Source organism: Terrapene carolina, unplaced genomic scaffold (assembly GCF_002925995.2).
Source record: "Terrapene carolina triunguis isolate 2854851 unplaced genomic scaffold, T_m_triunguis-2.0 Scaffold93, whole genome shotgun sequence".
Classification (NCBI taxonomy): Eukaryota; Metazoa; Chordata; order Testudines; family Emydidae; genus Terrapene; species Terrapene triunguis.
Genome location: NW_020664444.1, coordinates 16,121,107 through 16,144,445, shown reverse-complemented (window position 1 = coordinate 16,144,445; position 23,339 = coordinate 16,121,107). Strand labels below are relative to the sequence as shown.

The 23,339-nt window shown below is 43.6% G+C and overlaps 1 protein-coding gene across 1 annotated transcript; it reads right to left on the bottom strand.

Moving 5' to 3' along the window:
* Positions 1-4,907: 4,907 nt before the first annotated feature.
* On the bottom strand, positions 4,908-16,889 carry ZP2 (zona pellucida glycoprotein 2). The gene is made up of 17 exons (XM_029911278.1): positions 16,856-16,889; positions 15,000-15,083; positions 14,826-14,920; positions 14,155-14,316; positions 13,539-13,583; positions 12,240-12,404; positions 10,288-10,384; positions 10,006-10,187; positions 8,837-8,966; positions 7,616-7,797; positions 7,448-7,539; positions 7,216-7,340; positions 6,598-6,787; positions 5,951-6,086; positions 5,774-5,870; positions 5,116-5,205; positions 4,908-5,005 (listed from the first exon to the last, which is right to left on the bottom strand). Exons 1-17 carry the CDS (start codon positions 16,887-16,889, stop codon positions 4,908-4,910), a joined length of 2,004 nt encoding a protein of 667 aa, XP_029767138.1.
* Positions 16,890-23,339: the final 6,450 nt, after the last annotated feature.

Here is a 23,339-nt window from a genome sequence, read left to right as displayed (position 1 = left end):
TGGGACCCCACTGTGCTAAGCACTGTATAAACAGAACAAAAAGACACCTCCTGTCCCAGAAAGCTGACAGCCTAAGTATAAGACAGGAGACAACAGAAAGGCACAGACAATCAGACAGGTGAATACAAGGAAACAGTATTGCCCAGCATGGTAGGCCGTGGTCTCAGCACTCCAGCGGCCTAAGTGTAGTCGAGTCTTTTATAGGCATCACAGCAAAGGAGACTTTGAGGAGGAATTTGAAGGTGAATAATGAGGTGACTTTGTGATGTTTATGGGGAGCTCCTCCCAGGTGTGAGGGGCAGCATGGGAGAAATCACAAAGGTTCTTGTTTCAAAATGTAGCAGGTAGACAATGGAAGCACATTTTGATAGTGAACTCCATAAAGCAGCTCCAACACCAGTTTGACAAGGTATATCTCTGCTCCAAAACTAACATAGAGAATGTAGGAAAATTCAAAGTTAAGGCTGGCATCTCTTTCGCAAGGCAGGATGGCCCAGAACCTCAAAGGTAATTTAAAGAAATGGGAGTTAGACACCTAAATATCTTTGAGGATCTGGGCCTCTCTCTCTATCTTAGCTTTGAATGTCATGACTTTGTTTCCAAAGAAGAAAAAGAAAAAGGATTTGTAAGGAAATGCCAACAGACCTTTAACTGCCGTGGTAGGAACAATGCAGCTATAGAAATCCTTCAAATATCCATCTTCCTAAAAGGTAGCTTTGAAAACGCGCAACTTCTAGTGCCTCATTTTTATACAGAAACCAATGAGTCCAGATAGACTGTGTTTAATTCTGCTGCTAATAGTGCATTCATTGTCCAGGCCACTTCCCTACAGAAATGAATTATGTGACTAGCTGCTCCCATGATGTTCTTCACCAAGGGACAGGCCCTGCAACTTGCTGCCACCCCTTAGCAGTTACTGGCTTTATCAGGCATTGAGGGTACTCGATTACTTGCAGAGCTGGTTCCTAGAGTGCCTGTACTGCTTATTAATCACATAGAGCAGCACTTTTCAACCTGTGGTCCATGGACCGCTGGGGGTCTGCAGACTATGTCTAAGGGGTCCAGGAAAGGTGACAATGAAAATTTTCAGATCCCAGAAAAGGCATTCTGATTTTCTGATTAATCAAAAGTATGCAAATACATCTGCCTACAAGTCAAAACCTGGAAGTGTTGTCATTACCACAGATGCCCACAGTTTAGTGCCCTTTCTCATGCTGTGCTGAGCATGTGCAACAATTATAGCTAAGACTTCTATGGTAGAGGTCCGCAGACCACAGGGTGAATTTCATTCACCTCCGTTTGAAAAATTTTAGGGGTCCACAAATGAAAAAAACACTGAGCTATAGGAAATGAAGCTTTACTAGTAAGGGTAGTAGTGAAGGGGATTAGAGAATTCCTCCACTAGCTGTGCAGCTGTTTACAAGATATGCATTTGCAGTTTTGGAGATGGACATTGGGCTGGATTAATGCTCTAGCAGGGGAGAAAAGCTAAAGGGGAAACACAAGGAGATTGTTAGCTTTCATTGCTCCCCATGCATTTCCTTTTGACTGAGGTGCAGTCCCCTAAAGTATGCTGGTTTATTTCCCACTGGGGAAAATGCCCATGACAATTTAGTTGTTTCTACAGCACAGGAATAGATGAGCCACTGTGCAGGGAGAGGGCCCCACCCGCTTCTTCCAGAAATTTTTTTTTCTTTGGTTGCTCACTAGAACAGGCCCTGTGGGGCTGAACCTGTATTCACACTCCCCCCTGCATAAGTCACATGGGGCAGTTGTAGAATCCTGTCATTTGTACCAATGTGGGCACCACTCCTCCCCCACCCACATCCAAAGCAGTCCTGCTAAGAACTATCATGTTATACAGTACTGATTGCTTGGGTACTGTATAAAGAAATCCCAGCAATGAACTCATCCATTCACACACATGGTAAGGCTAGTTGGAAGCCATGCAGATTGGTTTTGGCCAGGTACTAGGAGAATCACCTGAAGGGTGCCAGCCTCTTCAGCTGCCACATGCCTTCCTTCCACTACCCCTGGCAGCAGGATCCTACCATTCTCTCCCCACTTTTTACAGCAGTAGAATGGCACATTGACATCCTTGCCAGAACTCCTACTGCCAAGTGCTTTGGCTAACAGAGGTGGCTGTGCTTGTTTATGTAGCTTCCATACAACTGTAGGCAGAGCTGTTGTTTATATGGACAGACTGCCTTGAGGGAAGAAGGGCTGTGTTGATTCCCCAGTTTGCATTGGGTTTAACACTACACCAGTAGAATAGCAGCAGGTATGCTGATTTTAGAGGTGGTTGCTTTCATATACCAAGAACACTAGCAAGGCTAGGTCTGGTCATTATCTGTCTAATAGTACTCTTTGCGAGCATAATGCATACACTGCAATTGAAATTTGGCTATATGAGACTAGCATTAGTCTCCTTTCCCCCATGCTATTTCAAGTGATATGCTAAAGCTTTGAAAAGTGCATTTGCTCACTGTCATCTCTTTTCACCCCTTGCACAGTGTGGACAATACAGAGAACTATATATAGGAGCAGGCCTCCTACTGCAGTTCTTAGAGAAAGGAAGGGGATTTGCCCAGAGAGGTACTGTAGGGGGGAAAAAGTCTCAGTGGAAGCCCCCTCAGATTCTGCCAGCACTCTAACAGTGCTTCCTCACTGCTATTACTTGAGCTTCCCTTGATATACAACAAACATGAGAAATGAGTAGGGTTAGGTGTCAGGAATAGTCACTCATGCCAACAAAGATCTTCAAAACAGCAAGAGGAACAGTCTCTAGCTACCTTAGGAGGAGAAGAGCATAGTGATGCTAAAGGATTGTGTGAGGGGAGGAAAGCAGGAAGCAGTGAGATATTTACAGTTATTCATGCAGAGAGGGGGAAAAAAAATCACAATTCAGACAGTTTATCCAATTAAATTCTCATTTATTAGGAGAAAGCAGTTAGGAATGTTTTTTTGGAGTAAAATGTAATAAGTGGTACTTCCATGGAACTAGATATCTTAGCAATTTTGCACATATAGGAAAGCAGCAGCTGTGAAGAATACAATCCCCTTAGAATTAGATGCTAGTATAGTTATATCTGACACCAGGATTAAGCTACTGTCCAGCCCCAGAGGAGAGGACCCTCAAGTTAATGCTGCAATTGTCAGGAGGTTTGGTTTTCAGGTGGCTTAAAAAACAAAAGTCAGTCTTTTGACAGCCAGGCAAGTTACCCAGCCTTGAATGGGGTGAAGATAGCCTGATGAAGAGTTCACTTTAAGGAAATCTAATTATGGTAGCTGCTAGTAAGAAGATGGCTATTCTTTATGGAGGTATCTTCACTGATTTTATGCTTGAAGGTCTAAGGCTATGGCTAGAGTAAATAGGTATCTTTAAATTTTTCAGTTAGAGGTATGCTTTGCCACTGTTTACCACATGAAAGTTGGCAAATAAGCACCTGACTTTCACAGTAAGCCAAAAATCAAACTAATCCCATTTCAAAACAAGCCAATCCCTAAGAACCCCAACACTATGATTAGATCCCCCTGGTGTGCAGTCTGGGACTGTGGCAGGCCTGCTGTGTACTCCTGACTCTTCCCCCACCCCACTTGCCAGGAGCTGATAAAAAGCAGCAACAAGCCAAAAAAAAAAAAAAACACACCACACACGAGCCCAAATTTCTCCCTTCATTTGGCATGAAGCTGCACATTCCTGATCAATTGCCACTTTCCACATTTACTGTGGATACCTGAGCCTGTGTGTAGTTGTCAAAGACTAAGGTAGAGAAGTGATAGGGTTAATTTTAGCAACATCTTGTGTTGGAGGAGTCTACTTGTCTAGGTCCATTGCCAGTCACTGACTGCTGTGTGGCTCTATGTTTAGTTTAGGGCAATTATTTCCAACATTGGAATCTGGACTGCAGTTTGTTCTCTGCTGCTGCATGTTTGGAAGCTTGTGTTCACAGAAGGCCACCACTATGGATGACAGATTTATGAAATCCATATTGCTGGCTTAAGTTTAAGCCTACCTCTAGTGGCTAGTATCTGCAAGAGTCACCACCACTACACCATGACACTTGAGCTACACTGTGTAGCTCTAGACCCAAGCCATGCAACTGCTTGGGTAAGCCAGAAGAGTAGCAGAGAAGGTTTACAGACAGAACATTTACTAGGAGGTGGTTGTTTTGTTTTGTTTTTTTAATTAAAAAGCCAGTGTCTAGTGCAGAGTCCATTTGCTTTTGTAATATGCACTATGATCTGTTAGTTTCACTAGTGATAGACATGATGCTGTTGGGATAAAGAACACAAAATCTCCTAAAATTTAGTGCTAGTACTCAGACTCTTGCAGGTCTACCCTGCTGCTACTACTTATGTAGTCATGAGCACTAACTTCTAGTAGTGGAGTTATGGATGGGATTAGAGGAAACATGGAGCTCTTACGCTTAAGACCAAGTCCCAGGGTTGTCACCTTAATTATGACACAAGTCACGGTAGGTTAGTTTTCTTTGAGATTGCACCAAGGAGAGATTGGGCTCATTTTAGATTCCTTTTCCTGTAGGTAAGGCTGGCAACAATACAAGTGCCTTTACCCTACTACATTAACTAAGCAGTAAGGAGCAGCTGTATAGTAGAATAGGTATTTATGACAATTAAGCAATAAGGTTAGGACAGTTGTCAGGCTAGTGCAGTTATGCTAGTTAAAATTTTGTACCATGGGACCTGCTGGTTGTTTTGTCTGGACTAGAGAGGAGCCAAGTCTGACTTGCTTCTGTTAATACCAAACTTCTAGTTTTGTATTGAAACGAGCCACTTCTGAAATAAGGAGAGTCCACCATGAACTAGTGTATGCAGCAGTTTATTTTGTCACAAGTCATTTACTGTCTCACTTTACCATTACAGCTTTTGTCGTCTTCAGATTTTTAAAGAGCCACTGACACCAGTGCAGTGACCATCAGACCAAGGATCACAGTAGCTGCTGCTACAGTGGTCCATGCCCCATCTCTCAGTTGAGTTTCTTCTGTAGGGAGAAAAGGTAGAACCACAAATTAGTGACCACATTACGCAATAAACTTGAATTAGCAACAACATGCATCAGCTAGGTAAAGGAGAAGAACATTTGTTCCATACCTTGGGTTGAAGGCCATTCATCTGCTACAAAGTTAACAGGACCAGGTAAGCTTGCTACACCAGAGTTCTCTGCTTGCATCACAACAACATCTGCAAGAGATCAGTCACCACATGATTGAGTAACTGAAGTCATGGAAATCCACTAATCTAGCAAGCTAACTGGCTATATTCTAGTTCTGTCCAGAGAACAGAACAGAAATGATTCAAGGGCTAGAAAGCCATGTCCTACAAAAAGGTTGTAAAGTGGGTTTAGTCTAGAAGAGACAACTGAGGGGTACCTTACTTTTACATAGTTTAGACCTCCCTACTAATAGGGCTAGGTCACTTTTTTTTTTTTTTTTTTTTTTTTAAATAAAGGACTAAATCAGGGGCTTCAATCACAGTAAGGGATGTTTAGGTTAGACATTAGGCAAGCTTTCTTAACTGTAAGGTAGTTAAGCACTGGAACAAGTTACCTAGATGGTTTGCAGAATCGGTCACTGGTGGTAGTTCAAGAAAGTCAGAGGTAGATTAGATAGTACTGCACTGAACCAGGACTAAGGAGACTGGCCTAGAAGACCTAGCAAGTTCCCTTCCACACCTACGTTTTAGGATTCTGCTGTGGTATGACAGCATGTTTACTGTGACATTCTAGTTGCCAGCAGTGATTAGATCCTACCTCGTTTGTTTCTGGCTGACTGAGGACATCTTGGTGAACACAGAGGGGAATCCAGATGAAGTCTGTCACAGAGTAGAGCACTGCAGTGGAAGTACACCTAGAGCAAAGATAAGGGAGAGACATTTGGTGCCTAGGAAGCCCCTAGCATTTAGCTACTGCAAGAGGGACTGCACTTACTAGGCTAGTGAGAGCCTTGTCATCTGAGACAAAGGCAAAGGTTTTCACTTCGAATCTCTGGCGATAGTTGGGATAGCTGACTGCTAGGCCCACTGGATGAAATACAGTTCTGTAGTTGTCCAGTTCATAGTCACACCTACAGGAGATACATGTTGAAAGTCATGGGGGAGGGGAAGAGAGGAAGGCAGTTTCTTAGATAGGTCAGAGTTGAAATCAGATAGAGGAGAGTCTTGGAATGTTTGCTTCATTAAAATTAAAGTTTAATATTTAGTCCATTGCCCATAAGAGACCCTCAATACTGTTTCCAAGAGGTCTGCCAGAGCTTGCAGGCCTGCATTTGGACAGCAATTCACTGAGGGTTTGATTCACTCAGTTGTGAACTATTATTTGAGGTCCAGTTGAGTGCACATGCTCAAGTGCAAATTCCAAGTGTCTAAAGGACTAGCTTGACCTAATGCTACAATGACTATACTTTTGTGATCAGATCTTAAGCAGACAGCAACCCTTTGCTCCTACATTCATGTGAGGAGCCTGACAGTACAAGTCACATTGCTCACAGCTCCTACAAGCTTTTGCATGGTATTTCAGGGAAAAGCTTAGGTGAGGCTGGCCTGCTCATGTTCCTGCAGCAGTTGTATTATACCTACCCATCCACAACAATGTTCCACCGGGGCAGAGAGCTTGGATCTTGTGATGTTGTTGCCCAACAGTCATCCAATACCAGTTTGATGTTGGGGTCATTGCGGTTCAGAACTTGCACTTCCAAGAAGATTGGTTGCCGCAGATATTTCACAATAGGATACTGGTCATCACTGTAGGGCTGCAAGTAGGAGTCATCTGAAAAACCAAATATGGTAGAGTTAGACAGCCCAGTACACAAGAGGTAGTAATAATTCTTGCAGGAATCTCAATCTAGAGACAGGAATAAGCCAACTATGTTGGAAGTCTGATACTGTATGTGCATAGAAGGACACAGCTAATGGGTGCTTTAGTTGAACTCCTTACATAGAGAGAGAACAGTAAGCCTCCTAAAGCTGACATCCCCACTCGATTCCCCCATAGCAAGAGGCTCTATAAAAACAACAAATGTAGTCTGCCAGGTCTAGGTCACAGACCAGCTGTGAAGGATTCATGCCACCCTGAGATACATTTTGCTCTCCAGGTCTACTTCTTTGGATACTAGGGACTGAAGAGTTCCTTTGACTATGGAGGGAGTCACTTCATTTCTGCCCTGGCCACGATTTGCAGCTAGATGCAAGCTTTACCTGGATAGATCAGCAGGATCAAGGAGAGAGGACCCTGGTTTGTTGAAGAAACTGGAGGAGGGAGACTGCTTATCCTTATGCTCAGGGATGCATCACCACTTTTGTAGGTGCACACTACTGTCAGCCTGAAAGACAGAATACTCAGCATCTCAGCACAAGGTTTGACTGTTCAAATTGCTGGCTCTTTGCTTAGTGTTGTGACCGGCTCTCACCGGCAGAGTTGTGGACTGACCTGAATTCACTGTCTCTAGAAATCCTGCGTGGTGGTAGATCTGCCCACAAGGCACGAACTTCATTCTCATAAATTGTCCTCTCGCCTTCAAACTACAGGGGATACAGGAGTGTTAGTGACTGCCCTGCCACTGGAGCTCCTTTAGCAGTCACTGTCCTGGACACTTACCCTCTGCCTTGTTCCACACATGTTCAGTGGGACATGAAACCGAACCATGTCATTTGAGGGAGACTTGAAGACTGGTTTGCATGTAGGATCTCTTAGCCTGATGGTATTCAAGTCTAGGGCTGGTTTTGTCCTGTCACTGAGTACTTCAAAGTCCATGTAGCCATCCTGAGTGCACACAGCACCTGAAACATTCAAGGAGGTGGGCATAGGTTGCTGTATGGTGACTCCACTACATGGCACTGTGGCATCTCCTGGCTCAGTTCAGTGAGGAACTACAGTCTTTTAGCTGAGCTGTGTGTGCAGGGGCCCTGACCACCCTAAGTTGTTCTGCATTTAACTGGATTGTTCCTGGTCTCCATTTTGTATAGCATGATCTAGAGGGCAAGGATCCTGCAACAGCTCATGTCAGGAAGCTCAACGACCCAGAACTGCTCACAAAGCAGTGCTCTATGGCTCACTGAGGAAGAATCAGATTGGCGGGTGGGCTGGAGTCCACTGATTAGCCTGCCCTAATCAGCTCAGACAGGGGAATCTGGTGTATGCCTCTAGTCTATTACCTACCCCATAGGGCAGGTAAACAAGGGCTCTGGTGCTGAGACACCCAGCCCATTCTTAAGGGAGTATAAGGGGGGGGGGGGAAGAGAGGGATGAGCAGGGCAGAACAAAGCCCTCTAGTAGCCGCTGACAGGCTGAACAATGGGGGGGGGGGAGAAAAGGGGGAAAGTCCTCAGAGATGGAGTTGTGATCTGTTGTGCCTTCTGCCATACCCATGAAAGGAGCTGTCATTACTATGTGGACTGTCAGGGGCGCTAGGTGATCACCAAGCAGTGGGTCATGTCCAGATCACCCAAATATCAACTGAAGAAACTGTCCTTACCAGCAAAGAAAGGGCATCTATATAGACCCAGGAAACATGACCTCAACTAAATGGGCTCCAAGACAAAGGTGCAGAGTCCCTACATAGGACATTTTGCTTGCCAGCTACTAGGAGTTTGCACCAGACATATCTGCACTTTTAGCCATAGGTTGAGCTCAACTATATGTTCCTATCAAAGATAGAAGCCCCAGATTCAGAGAGTAATGTGCTGTGGGGTTACTCAGTCTCCTGCATTAAGGAAATTCATCTCAGGGAGCCACTGACTTGCAACACTGTCAATCTATAGATCAGTACTTCAGGGACAGCTAGAACTGCACTGCTACAGGAAGAATGGGCTGTCTTACCTATTGGTGCATGTTGGTCACAGGGACACTCTGGATAAGTCACCATTGACACCATTTCTCCATGGAAATTGAAAGTTAGCCTTAGAGATGCCATGTATGACTGAAGTCCTAAGCAGCTCTCCTCATACAGCTGGAAGAGAAGGAGGCCATGACATTTCATATCCGAGTAGTTGTGTTTGCAGCAAAGTTAACACTTTGCCTCTGAATCTGACAGTCATTTAAACTGGACTAATCTAGCCAGCAATATTAGGGTTTCAGAAAGATACTTCTCAGCCATTTAATACATCTCCTGGATCAAGTAGTAGGGATTTGGAGAGTTTAAAATCAGTAAGACTAGATCCAAAGTGTCTGTTCATGGAACTATGCATGTTAGACCTAGATTGAAGTTCCAAGTGAGCCATTCAAGTGTACTTTTGACCCTGCAGAATCAGCATGGGGTCCATTTTCTTTCAACTTGAACTCTTACTTAGGGGGCATCAGATTGCAGCATGCTATATTCTGTCCACACAACCATTCCTGACCCAAAACTGACAAGATCAGCAGAACACAGAACGGTATTCCCTCCCCTTCATATCTAAGGATATTAAACCAGCTTCCTCTTGTCCTTGCCTCTCATCCTATCCATTAGGGATGATCTCTATCCTTATGGAGAATTTCAGGAGGGTGCTTCATGATTAGCATGTAGCAGACATGAAGCCTGTTCAGGTGAGCACAGAGGTTGAGCTACTAGCATAAGACAAGACAAGGGAAGGATCAGAACTACTGATGCTAGAACAAGCAGCCTGAATTTGATGAGGTAGCAAGGGGTAGTCTGTTGACAGGAGGCATTGCTAGAATGGTCAGCAAGGGAGATTTTTAGCAGATAGAGATGGGGCTGGTAGAGATGGGGCTTGTGTGGGTGTCAGGAAGGAAACAGTTTTAGCTGTATTAGAAGTTATGCTTAGGAAGATTGAGGTGATCTGTGTGTGGGGGTTGAGTCTGAGGGAGGTTCAGACAGTTGCCAAGCAGTGGCACGAGAAGGACTGACTGTTTAGTCAGTGCCTTGGTATTGACTCCAGATGTCTCAGTCTGGTTTTGTAATTAAGTCCTTCTCTACTCCATCTTTCAAAAAGAAAATGAAATTTGTGACCTTTCCTAAAGGAGATACTACTAGTCTGTAGTGATCTTACTCTGGACTTCAGGATTCTTCTGTTGATGTGCAGTTTCACTCCCCTTTGTGTGTCCAGAGCTATTCCATTTGCTTGGAGTTCGTTCATGGGAATGTTTCTGTTTTCTATACTCACAGCTGAGAGGATCCCTGGGAAAGCTGGGATGGCAACAGTCATGTGTGTTGAGTTACAGGTTGCTGGACCTGCAATAATAAGCTCTGTTAGTTTCCATAGAAGTTTTAAGGTACAAGTCCCTCTAATGTCAGAGGGGCCAGCTTCCTTGGTGAAGAGAGGAAGTTTTACCTGGTGCACAGATCATTCTTGATTCTACAGTTAGTCGCTGGTCAGGAGGCCCATATGAAAGCTTGAGTGCCACAGTATACAGCATCTGGTTGTCTTGCTGCAGAGGACAGACATGGTTGAGAACAGCAGGTTATTCACAGTGATGTTTCCAGTGTCAGCATTTAAAAAAAAGTCTATTAGGATTCAGTAAGCTAGGCTGAAGTTCTGGAGAGACTTCAGATGTTATGAGAAGTCTTGCAGGGCACATTGGCCATTTAAATTGCTGTTGGGGTTGGGGCAGAAGTAGCCACTGGAGTAACACTCTGGCTGTTACTCCTATGCAGAGGAGTTCTTGGAAAGGGTGAACAAGCTCCATTCTAAGGCCTCATGCACCACATGGTGTCATAGCCTTAACTTCTGTGCCAGGGAAGATAATGGAGCAAGTAATTAAGGAAATCATCTGCAAACACTTGGAAGGTGGTAAGGTGATAGGGAACAGCCAGCATGGATTTGTAAAGAACAAATCATGTCAAACCAATCTGATAGCTTTCTTCGATAGGATAACGAGTCTTGTGGATAAGGGAGAAGCTGTGGATGTGGTATACCTAGACTTTAGTAAGGCATTTGATACGGTCTCGCATGATATTCTTATCGACAAACTAGGCAAATACAATTTAGATGGGGCTACTATAAGGTGGGTGCATAACTGGCTGGATAACCGTACTCAGAGAGTTGTTATTAATGGTTCCCAATCCTGCTGGAAAGGCATAACGAGTGGGGTTCCGCAGGGGTCTGTTTTGGGACCGGCTCTGTTCAATATCTTCATTAACGACTTAGATATTGGTATAGAAAGTACGATTATTAAGTTTGCGGATGATACCAAACTGGGAGGGATTGCAACTGCTTTGGAGGACAGGGTCATAATTCAAAATGATCTGGACAAATTGGAGAAATGGTCTGAGTTAAACAGGATGAAGTTTAACAAAGACAAATGCAAAGTGCTCCACTTAGGAAGAAAAAATCAGTTTCACACATACAGAATGGGAAGAGACTGTCTAGGAAGGAGTACGGCAGAAAGGGATCTAGGGGTTATAGTGGACCACAAGCTAAATATGAGTCAACAGTGTGATGCTGTTGCAAAAAAAGCAAACATGATTCTGGGATGTATTAACAGGTGTGTTGTGAGCAAGACACGAGAAGTCATTCTTCCGCTCTACTCAGGCCTCAGCTGGAGTATTGTGTCCAGTTCTGGGCACCGCATTTCAAGAAAGATGTGGAGAAATTGGAAAGGGTCCAGAGAAGAGCAACAAGAATGATTAAAGGTCTTGAGAACATGACCTATGAAGGAAGGCTGAAAGAATTGGGTTTGTTTAGTTTGGAAAAGAGAAGACTGAGAGGGGACATGATAGCAGTTTTCAGGTATCTAAAAGGGTGTCATAAGGAGGAGGGAGAAAACTTGTTCACCTTAGCCTCTGAGGATAGAACAAGAAGCAATGGGCTTAAACTGCAGCAAGGGAGGTCTAGGTTGGACATTAGGAAAAAGTTCCTAACTGTCAGGGTGGTTAAACACTGGAATAAATTGCCTAGGGCGGTTGTGGAATCTCCATCTCTGGAGATATTTAAGAGTAGGTTAGATAAATGTCTATCAGGGATGGTCTAGACAGTATTTGGTCCTGCCATGCGGGCAGGGGACTGGACTCGATGACCTCTCGAGGTCCCTTCCAGTCCTAGAATCTATGAATCTATGAATAGCCAGAAGTCAAGCTACAGCTGTTGTGAGTCAGCAGTAGAGATTTCACTACTGTCCTTATGACAAGATGGGCCAAGCTACTTAATATTACCATGGGTCATTGTTAAGATGCTAAGGTCATTAGGACATTTATTAATTTACAGGTATTATACAAACCCACTTCTCTGCATATGAAATATTTTGCCTTTTTGATAGCTTCCTAGTTCTCCTCTAAAGCTCCTACCTTGTAAGAGATGACTCCAGTAGCACCAAAAGAAACCTGGAAGATTAGGTTGTTGCTGTCAGCTAGGAATGTGTATCCTTGCTGCATGGCTTGCCAAAGGCTTAGCCTGTGTGGTGTTCTTCCATCATCTATGGACAGTATCCAGGCCATCTGAGATTCTGTAGTCTGCAATTTGAGATTTCTGGTTAGTCAGACAAGGTCTTAGCAAGCAGTATGGTCATTGTTCTTATCCTTAAGACTTCTGAGACTAGGGTGGATTGATTTAGATTGAAGTCACTAGTTTTTAAACCTAATTAGAATCTAGCAGGAGACCTTGATTAAAGTCAGTTATGAAAATAAATGCCAAACAAGATTTAAAATAAATATTCTCAGTAGTATAACCATTAAGTGGTGCTGATTTGCACTGTGGCAGCCTTTATACTACATGTAGTAATTTTTGGTATCCAGAAGGATAACTATACACATTTAAGTAATTACATAGCTTTGATTTATAGTTTACTATGTTTGTTAGTAGATAATGCTGAATGATGAGTTTGCTAGGTGATTAGTCAAGATTTGTCAAGTTAATTGAATGGAAACTGGAATTCAAAGGTGTTTTATTATTAGTTAAGCTACCTTGAGCATTCTGGATACACAAAAAAGTTTATGAAAATAGTTTGTATTTCAAGTTAATAACTATTAAAACACAGAATCAGGATCTTTAGTAACCTGAATGGCTTGTTAAAGGACATAACCAGAAACTTTTTTTGAACTAGCAGGATTCATCCTCTCATGCCTCAGATTGCAAAGGGGGGGGGGGGGGAGAAGAAGAGAAGAGGAGACAATAGGATTTCCTGTTTATGTCCCAGTGATCTTAACTTTGACTGAACTAGTCATTAAACTGACATAGCTAAACAGGAGCAGGCACATAGCTCATTTGGCACTTTGGAATTCTGGTTCCAGGTGCTTAGGCAGTGGCTGCCACCAACTCAGTGGTTGGAGTTTCTTTAGAATTCCAAACTTCTACTCTTCCTTAAGTGATTTTAATAGATTAAAGCAATCTTAGGCCTTAAACCAAGTTATAATAAAATATTTTAAATTTTAGATTTTTAATTTAGTAAAAATCTAAAAAAAGTTTATCCACACTGGGTAAGGCTTTAGCAGTTGCAGCTTGGCTATCCAACCCTAGAAATATACTTGGTCAAGACTCTGGTCAAGCTACTTTAGCAAGTAACAGAAGTAGTTTCTGCAGGCAAAACATTAGTTTAGTGGCATGCTATTTTGGACACCCCAACCCCCATTTTGATAGAAATTTCATACCACATGTTCATCAGCAAAGCTGGGAATGAGTCTTGGAAATACAACCTGAAAGAGAATGGGACAGCAGCTGAGTGCAAGGCACAAAGTTCTAACAGGTAAAGAAACAGTATATGGCAACAGAGACTAGGAACCTCCAATCCATTACAGTAATGGAAGCTTGGTGTATTGATTGCATTATTCTCAATGCAAGTGGGCTGTATCTGGCCTCTAGCCACTGCATGTCAGAGAACAGAGGAAAACAGCATCAATGCAACTTTCCCTTGTAGGTCTAGTGTACTTATGTTCCTAGCTTCTAATCAGTAGTCAGTGAAGAGGTCCACATACACTGGATATGCTTGACACAGCCTAACCTGAACATATACAAAAGACAGTCAGTCAAAGGTAACTAGCAAGGTTTTACAGACATGCAACTCCAGTTACTATCTGAGTCGACCCAGACCAGAAAAGGGAAATCCACCACCAGTCTTCTTTCCTCACACTTATTGCCTACAGAAGAGACTCTACAGGCATATCATCTTTAAGGCTTGATTTGAGAAGCCATTGAGTTATTATCAAACTCATCTCTACAGGTAAGAGCAGTTACATTTCCAAGAGCTTGTCAGACTGCTCCACTTACTGCCATGAAGTCTTTAGTACAGTTTGTAGCTCCTGTAAAAGTAGTAGGGACGACTTCATCTGCTTGAAGAGCATCACAACCAATACTGTAGGTTACATTCTTGTCCCTTGCAACTGTCTTGTTAAGCAGCAGCAGCTTTATTCTCAGCTGGTGTGTGTCATGCTATAGCAACAGAACACATTGGTCAGAGTAAGATACAGTAGCATATTTTTACATTGCTAGATGTTGCCTCAGATCAGCAATTAGATCTTATCTTCACATATGGTATATGTCCAAACTTTACATCCACTGTCAATTGAGTGAAACTTTGTCTATAGAAGGTACAAGGTTAGTTATAAGTAGGCAAGCACAGCAGTATTAATCCTTAATCAGGTAAGCCATTTGGGTTGTCTGACACCTTTGATTAGGTCTCAGTATGGGTCTCAAGTCATCTCACACACGCGACTATATCTGTACTAATACTTGGACAGTGGTATACAACAGAGAAGTTGGCCTGGGGAAGTCTTTCACTGGCTATTTTAAGGTTTCACCTTAAAGTGGAGATGTTTCATGCCATGCATAGTCCAAGTATTGCACCACTTGGTCTGGTTTTCAGGAGTAACCATCAACCGCAAGCTAACTTCAGAGCTTGTATCAAGTGACCATGTTCCCAAAGCAGAGGGACATTTTACCTCTAGTATAGTGCAGTTCACATACAGAGCAGTTAGAGTCAGCCTCTCATGATCCACCACATAGTCACAGTCTACAATCTCTTCACCACTTACATCTAGAAAAAAGAAACAGGTCAGCTATGCTGCTAGATGTTGCCCTGAAAAAAATCCAGCTAGACATGCAGCAATACATACCAGTTACATGGACCTGCCAGAAGTTGCTTCCAAGCTCTCTGGGTAACCCAATCAACATTTTGTCATTGTAACAAGACACTGTCCCTACAAAAGGAAATGCACAGTCATATCAACTCCTTGCAACACAAACAACAAGGAGTCCTTGTGGCACCTTAGAGACTAACAAGTTTATTTGGGCATAAGCTTTCATGGTCTGGAACCCACTTCATCAGATGCAAGGACTACTCATTGTTTTTGCTTATGCAGACGAACACAGCTACCACTCAGAAACTTGCAACACAGAGCACTAGACAGTTAACATTCAAGCTGTTAATATGATAAAGCCTTTCTCTCACTCCTCTGAATGAAGAGAGGGGTCATTAGTTCTGACCACACCCCAGGGTCATTAAAACTATCTGATCATCCTAGAGACAAGTCCACCACCTCCACCATGCTCAGAAGAATGCCCTGGTTACCTGGGAAGTCTAGAGCCATGGAACTATTAACACCAGTTGTCAAGGGCACTATAAGGCAACCAAGTAAAAGAAGCAGCCTGCAAACAAGAGATAAAATGCTCAGAAGCCAGCACAGCAAACAGAACCCACCCCATATACATCCCTAGCCCTCCTTCCTTACCACATGCTGCAAAAGGACCAGCCTGGCTGCAATATCTGTAACCTCATGGCTGAGATACAAACCACACAGAACAACTTACCTCATATGGAGATGCAGGGGTTATATAGGAGGAGCTGCAGCCCCAGCACAGGAGCAACTCTTGGAAAACACCTGGGATGCTTTCCTCATCACCTGCTAGCAGCTGACTCTGAGACTGATGGTTTGCACCTGGCCCTCTTCTGTGCTGCAATCAGTAAGGAAGGGGCAGGTTAGGGACAAAGCTCCTCTTTCAAGGGGATTTTATGCCCCTTTGCACAATTTGCTGTTTCCCTTCACTTTTAACATTATTTTGATATCCACTTTTCCTTTCACCCTGTTCTTCCACTGCCTTTCTCCCTTTGCTGGAAGATGGGGCAAAATAGCTGATGAGCTAGAAACAGATGAACACTTTGTGTTGCAGCCTTAAGCTCCCCTTGCCCTTTGCCCCTTACCAAGGAGAACACTTGGCATTGCTGGGCTCTTCTGCCCACTAAAACAGCCTTGTGCTCAGCCAGGGGGTTTGTAGGGCATCCCACACTTGGGAACTATCCTCAGTAGCCCCTGCTTGGAAAATCTTCATTGCTAGGGTAGTTCTCTTCAGGAGGGACAGTTTGCCCAATATCTAGTTTACCATAACTGTTACCAATGTGAATGAATCCTCCCAACCCTGGGGGAAGTAGAGGAATGGTTATAGTCGGTATTAATCTGTATGATGGAAAGGCCTAGAAATACTTTGTTAAATGCCATTCTGTAGATGAAGAAAAGTGAGACACAAAGAGATCAAGTGATTTGTCCAAAGCCACTCATTAAGCGCTTGCTTTATGGTAGCATCTCACCCTCCCCCCTTTGTGTTAGGTGCTGTATGAATGGAGTGAGAGACAGTCCCTGGCATGAAGAGTTTACAATCTAAATAGAGAGCACAGAAGAAGGGTGGGAGAAAGGAAGGAGTATTAGCCCCATTTATACAGACTGGGATCTACATTACAGAGTGATTAGGGCTAAGGTCAAACAGGGGGCACTAGTACTTGAACCTGGCTATTGTGATTCCTGGACTAGGACCTTAATCACACCCCTATTCTTCCTCTTAAATAGTCTATGTGGAGGCTAATCCTGTTCTATTGAAGTCAGTGGGTTTTTTGCCATTAACTTTACTGGAGGGATTGAGGCACAAGTCAATGGCAGAGCTCCAGAGAGGATCCAGGGGAGTCCTGCTATCTAGTTACCTGCACTGACCACTAGACCAATATTGATTGCCATCTTCTTTCTATAAGCCTCACTGAGTTATTTATTTTATCTTTCAGCTTTACTGTTCTCGAATTCACCAGGACTTCTCAGAGATCAGAAAATGGAGAGATTCCTTGTAGGAACTGTAGAAAATTTTAAGATTAGAGATGGTAATTAGTGAGTGGGATGTTAAATTGGTGGATGGGGGAATTGTTCAGTAGTTTTGTTCAAGGTCTAAGTATCTTTAGACATCTACGTATCTTTCTTTCTGCAGTTTATATAATCATACTCAGCGCTGATCTTAAGGACTTGTAACCTGCAGCCACATATGGCACTCCCTCACCCTCTGATAGGGCATTATGGGTAGGAACAACAGCTTGAAAAGGAAGAAAGAGCTGTAGTCCCAAATGCTGATGGGGACCAAAGCGTTGGGCACTAGGATAATAAATGGTGGCAGGCAGCTAGCAGTGTGTTTGCTTGTCACCAGTGTTCTGCATAGCCAAGCTGCTATAGCACCAGCACACGGTGATACTGTAGCTAGTTTGGGAACCTACATTATTTGACAGTGTTCCTTTAAGGTAATCATTGTCTATATGAAATAATGGGAAATTCAGAGTTCACACTGTCACACACCACTATGTCAAGTGAGCATGGAAAGGCGACGCAGAACATATGGTGCCTAGATTACCCACTACATATTATGGCAATGGTACGATCTAAAATCCTAAAATAGATTAGATCAGATCCAGGCTAATCTTAGTAGCAATCAATGCCAGCTCCAGTTTTTTTGCCACCCCAAGCAGCAAAAAAAAAAAAAACGGACCCGATCAAGCTGCCGCCGAAGTGCTGCCGAGGAGCAAGACAGCGAGTGAAGGACCCGCCGCCGAGTTGCCGCCGCTCCGGACCTGCCGCCCCAACAACGGACGCACTGCTGCCCCTTTCCATTGGCCGCCCCAGGCACCTGCTTCCTTCCTAAATGGAAATGTGCTATTGACATCAGTGGGACTAGCATTTGGCCCATTTTTGGTAAGAAGTAAACTTTTTTGAGATCCCTAGAACAGTAAGTCACAAAAGGTGAGACAGATTTGCGATTCCCCAGGGCCTAACTCAAAGTCCCTGGAAGTCAATGGAGAGACTGGGCTAGGAGGAAAGCTAGCAGGTTGAAGCTCAATCTAGGTAAGACAAAGGTGATGCTGGTATTTTGGGAGAAAACAACAGGAAGAGGTGGTGGAGATGATCCTGACAGGGCCGGCGCAACCCATTAGGCGACTTAGGCGGTCGCCTAGGGCGCTACAATTTGGGGGGCGGCGACCGTGGCGGTATTTCGGCGGCGGGACCTTCCGCCGCCTCTGTGGGGGGGCGGCATTTTGGGGCGGGACTTTCCGCCGCTTAGGGCAGCAGAAAAGCTGGCGGCGCTCCTGGATCCTGATCCTTTAACTGAGGGACATGCCTTCCTTTTACTGCTACATTTCACAACCTAGGGATCTTGGACCTGGGTGGCTTCTGGGTACCTAGCAGCAGGTTATAAACGGAATAGAAAGCTCGTGTTAGCTTGGGGCAGGGTTGGACCAAAGCTTGTGTTATCTTAGGGCAGGGTTGGACCAATGTATAAGAAGAACAGAAGGAAAGAAATATAACCTAGAGAGACCTGCAGCACCAGAAGCTCATTGTCTCAGTCTTTTAGCTTATGAGTTTTTAGAAGGCGATTAACTAACAATATGGTAAGATAAATAGTTGCTTTATTATATTTCTGAATTTAAAATGTTCTACTTAAACTACAGAAAACAATCACCATTTCTCTTCTCAGGAAATTAAATTCAACCCACTAGGATTGTAGAAACACGAAAGAATAATTAGGTTCTGAGCTCAGTAGGAAAAATAATTAATTCAGGAATTAAACTATATAAATATTTGCCATCTATTTTAGGGTCTTCTATAGTGTTCATCCCTGCAGTATCTAAGCACTGTTATTATCTGATGAATAATATCACTTCCATTGCGGAAGACTGGCACGTCTCCCACTCTTCAGCTTTTGTCTTTTTCGCTTTGATTTTCTGACTTTGGAAAAAATGTCATTGTCCAAGGCTAGCCCATACCACCTGAACTCACTGAGGCAGTGAATTAGCGATTCGGGAAAACTCAGCTCCTCTGAGCATGGGCACAGTTTTCTGTGAGCCTTGAATGTCAGTTTATGTCAGACATTAATAGAAGGCTAGAATTTCAGATGGCAAGAAGGGGCAATGTTCTCTTTCTATTCAGTGCTGTTTGCGCTACTGAACTTATCGGGGGGGAAATGAATCTGCTGAGTGGGGTTGAAATTCAGGAGTGCAAAAAGCAAAAGAACAGATCATGTCCTCTGCTCCTAAGTACTAACAGCGGGAACAAATATTGTTGGTTGGAGGGAAGATAAATCTAAGTGGGATCATACTCCTCCATTCCCTCTGGCTCTACAAAAGCCCCTATATATGCTCTTGTGAGTATCAGGAGCATGGATGAGTAGAAAATGGATGGGGCTTTATGAGTGCTGGCATCAGCTCCCACAATCCTGCAATGAGCTGTGCACAAGCAGACCCCTGTGCCTGCATAGAGTCCCACTGACTTCACTGAAGTGGAGATCATTGCAAGAGCGGGGCCTTGGTCCACATGTCCACATTCTCCTGCTCTATGCTCTCAAACCTCTCACTGGGAGCCCAGAGGGGAGATGGGGTGGGAGGGGACTGACCCAGGCACCGACTGAGGCACCGTTAAGAGTTCATTTGGGACTGCAGTGGGAGTTTTGTTTGTGTAAGGACTGGACGACTGAGCTCTTGCTGTTGTTAGCAGCTGCTGTTGTCATCGTCAAATCGTGTAGCCGCAATTACCCAGTGTGATTGGATTCATTCCTCTCCGAGCCTATTAGCAGCAGTGCATTTCATTAGACAAGCAGAGGGGACACACTTGCTTCCCCCTCCTATAGTTTTACCATACTGCAGTTACCATTCATAAAAGGTGCACTCAGGAAATGGTGTGCTAGATAATAGCTCATGCAAAACAGATGGCACAACAGCTCTGTCTTTCTCTGGGGCATGAAGAAAAACAGGGCTCTGAATTGTCTGGAACTGTTGTGAACAAAATTACTAACAAATGGTTCTGTGGTCTTAAAATCCGAACAGCGTGTCTATCTGCCTATATTTTATTTAAACCCTGACCTTGGAAGAAAATAGGAGAACAATAATCGTGGATGTTGAGAAATCCAATCGCAGATGAAAACTGCTAGTTAAATAATCCATTAGTTTACAACGACACGTACAACAGCAGCAGAGTTTCTCCTGCGCCTGGTAAGACATTTCAATTTGAAGTGGAAAGGTTTGGAACTTCCTTTCAGCACAAAAAGAAAAGCTTCATTCTAATCGTTCAGGAGCCTTAAAATATTCACAGTTTTGAGCTCTCCTCTAACAAGAAAAATCTCCATGCAGGCTGAAAAAATTAGCTCATTTGTCACTGAATCATTTATTACATTTTAAGCTGAAGTTTTTAGAAGGGCGACAAAAATAGAGACTACCAAACACCAGGGTTTTAGAACTAAATGAAGTTTTTGTTTGATTTTTTTGTGCTGCCTGTTTTTGTGACATAAATAACTATAAGGCTTGTGAAGTCCTGTAGTTTCTTTCTTTTTGAAGTAGGTTTTGCTTTGCCTCCAATTAAAATTTGCAACAAAAAACCTGTTTCATTGGAACAAAAGTAGGTCTTTTCATTTTGAGAGATTACTCAGAGATCAGTGTTTTGTGCTATAGGAGCCACTACATCTCTTTATAATAGAAACCAATAATTTTGGAGAGCCGTATAGAAAATATTATTTTGTAACTCCCTAGTTTTAAGGCAACGAAGGGATACAGCTAACAATTTAAAATTCAGGCCCACACTAGACAGTGCCTCATCTCTCATACCGTGCACTTACTGTATACCTGGATCAGGGCACTACAAGGTTCATCCAGCCCTAGCTCAGAACACAATTCCACTCGCATGGGCAGCCCCCGTCTCAATCTCCATGGGCAAACAACATAATCACCAGCAATAGTTTTCTCATCAGATACTTTACATAAATTTATTTCATTTGCCAGTGGCTGTGTTCACTGCTTCCCCTGCTTCTGAGCTAAATATGGAAAAGACAAACCATAGCTGTATGAAGCCGTATGCCATAGTATGTAATTTTAATGTTTGGCATCAATATTTCTTGAGACGGATCAATTTTTTTTCTTCACTGGATATTGCTGGCTCTTTTTATCTATGAATGATCCAGTAAGCATAGGATCATAGAATCAAAGAACTGGAAGAGACCTCAAGAGGTCATCTAGTCCAGTCCCCTGCACTCATGGCAGGGCTAAATATTATCTAGATCACCCCTGACAAGTGTTTGTCTAACCTGCTCTTACAAATCTCCAGTGATGGAGATTCTACAACCTCCCTAGGCAATTTATTCCTGTGCTTAACTACCCTGAAATTGGCTGAGAAACCCCTGGAGATCTAGGGAAAGGTCAGATGGAAAAAGGGTTGGTGGTGTGGATAGGTGTCCCCATCCAGTACTGTCAGGGATGGACTGGACCCCCTTCAGTAAGAAAGTAGGCATCCAGAGCCCATGAAAGAAGGGAAGTGAGCTGCCACAGAATATAGAAAAAGGGCTCAAAGTAGGGGAGTTGGAGAACCCTAGATGACAGGATACAAAACAGGGGGTGAAAGAGGGGAATGAACATTCCTGAGGAGAAAGTGGAGAAAAGGAAGAACTGGCCGAGCAGGCATCAGAGGAAGAGGAAACCTGAAAGTGAGGATGGGCTGTCCACAGAATGTTCACTACCAGGGCCTTGAGAGGAGGAACCCCAAGATACATTAGTAGGATTAGGAGAATAAGGGGCCATAGGGAAATGAGATGATGAAGGGCTAGGACTTGCCCTGCCCCAAAAGAATGAGGGCAAAGGGGAGGAAACTAGATCCCTGAATTGCCCCTGGTGTGAAGACCAGTGATCTGAAACAGAATTACGGGCATATCCCCCACCCACCAAGTGTGAGTTCAGTGGGTAGAGGCAGGATAACCACCCTGGGGGCAAGCACAGGAAAAAAGTACCTGGTGCCTCCTCTAAAGAAGAGCAGATGCCAGGGAAAAGGAACCTCAGCATTCAACAAGCAAGGGAGGGAGGTGTGTGGCAGAGTGCTGGGAGCTAACAGTGACCCAGCACTCTGATTTTTAGGCACCAATTAGTTCTCCCAGAGAAGGCTGAGTGGGGATATACAGTTAATTAGCTGATCAGGCTCGGAGGGCTGATCAATCAGTTAGCCATCAGCCAAGAGGTATAAAAGAAGATGCAGGGAGTGAGGACCTTAGCTAGCTGAATCTAGTAAGTGCTAATATATTGAAAAAGGGAGACTGCAGTTCCTCCCTGGCCCTGTGGGAAAGAACAAGAAGTACTGTAAATACTTTGCTGGGTGACTGTATGGGTGGTAGTGATATAAATAAATTCACACAAAGTTGCCACTTACTGAAGAGTCTGAGAGGTTTCTGGGGCACCAGAGGATGGACCATGCCCTTACAGGATCAGTCTGGTCCAACTCTCTTTCTCCATATAGGAAAACATATGAAAAGTTCATCTCTTGAAGATCTCCTAACCAGCATCTGAAAAAAAAAAAAACCATGTGTAGAGGCCTCACTGGATTATGTGGTATGCATTGTGGGAAATGAATGAGGGTTTACTGCAGTCAGTAATTACACTCCTCACTCACCTAAAATGCCAGGTTTGTAATTGCTACCACTACTCTTCCTGGGAACATAATAAATAGTAAAAGGCTCACTGTGTCAAATACTGTTGTTCCTAATTATTGCACTTGGGTTCTGTCAAGTGCAAATTAAATATAGAAAACAGTAAGGGGAGAAAATACGTCAAATGGCAGGTGTGTTGATCATGACCAGGAGAGATGATAAGGGGGACATTTTATTACTCAATCTTCCTTTAGTTCTCCTCAGCTTCTGCTTCAAAATGGTAATGGTAAATGCTGCCCAGTCTAAGGTATGCTTCTTCCTCCAGTATTTCACCTGTCAAAATCGGGATTCGTCTTAACAGCAATGGTGAAAGCCTGGCCCCATGTAAGTCAATGGCAAAGTTTCCTTTAACTTCAGCGTAGTCAGAATTTCACCCCATATGTATAAAAAAGGGAGTAGGGACACATGGTAGATGAACGAAACCCAGATGCCTTTCAGATGTAGAATACTGGAGTTAATGGCAAATGGCACAATCATCCTTCTGGAAAACCAAGACACCTATCTGTACAGCTGCTGCATTAACTATGCAGAGATCTGGACAAGTTCTATGGGGATGAACTTTGCCTTCTCATTTCTATCCTGCTGAAGCTGACGTCTCGGCTTGTAATTATTAATTAACTATCCTGGTAGTGGCAGTGCAGCTGTGCATCTCAGCTGTAATTCAGAGCGAGAGACACGGCCTCAGGGACCTGGGA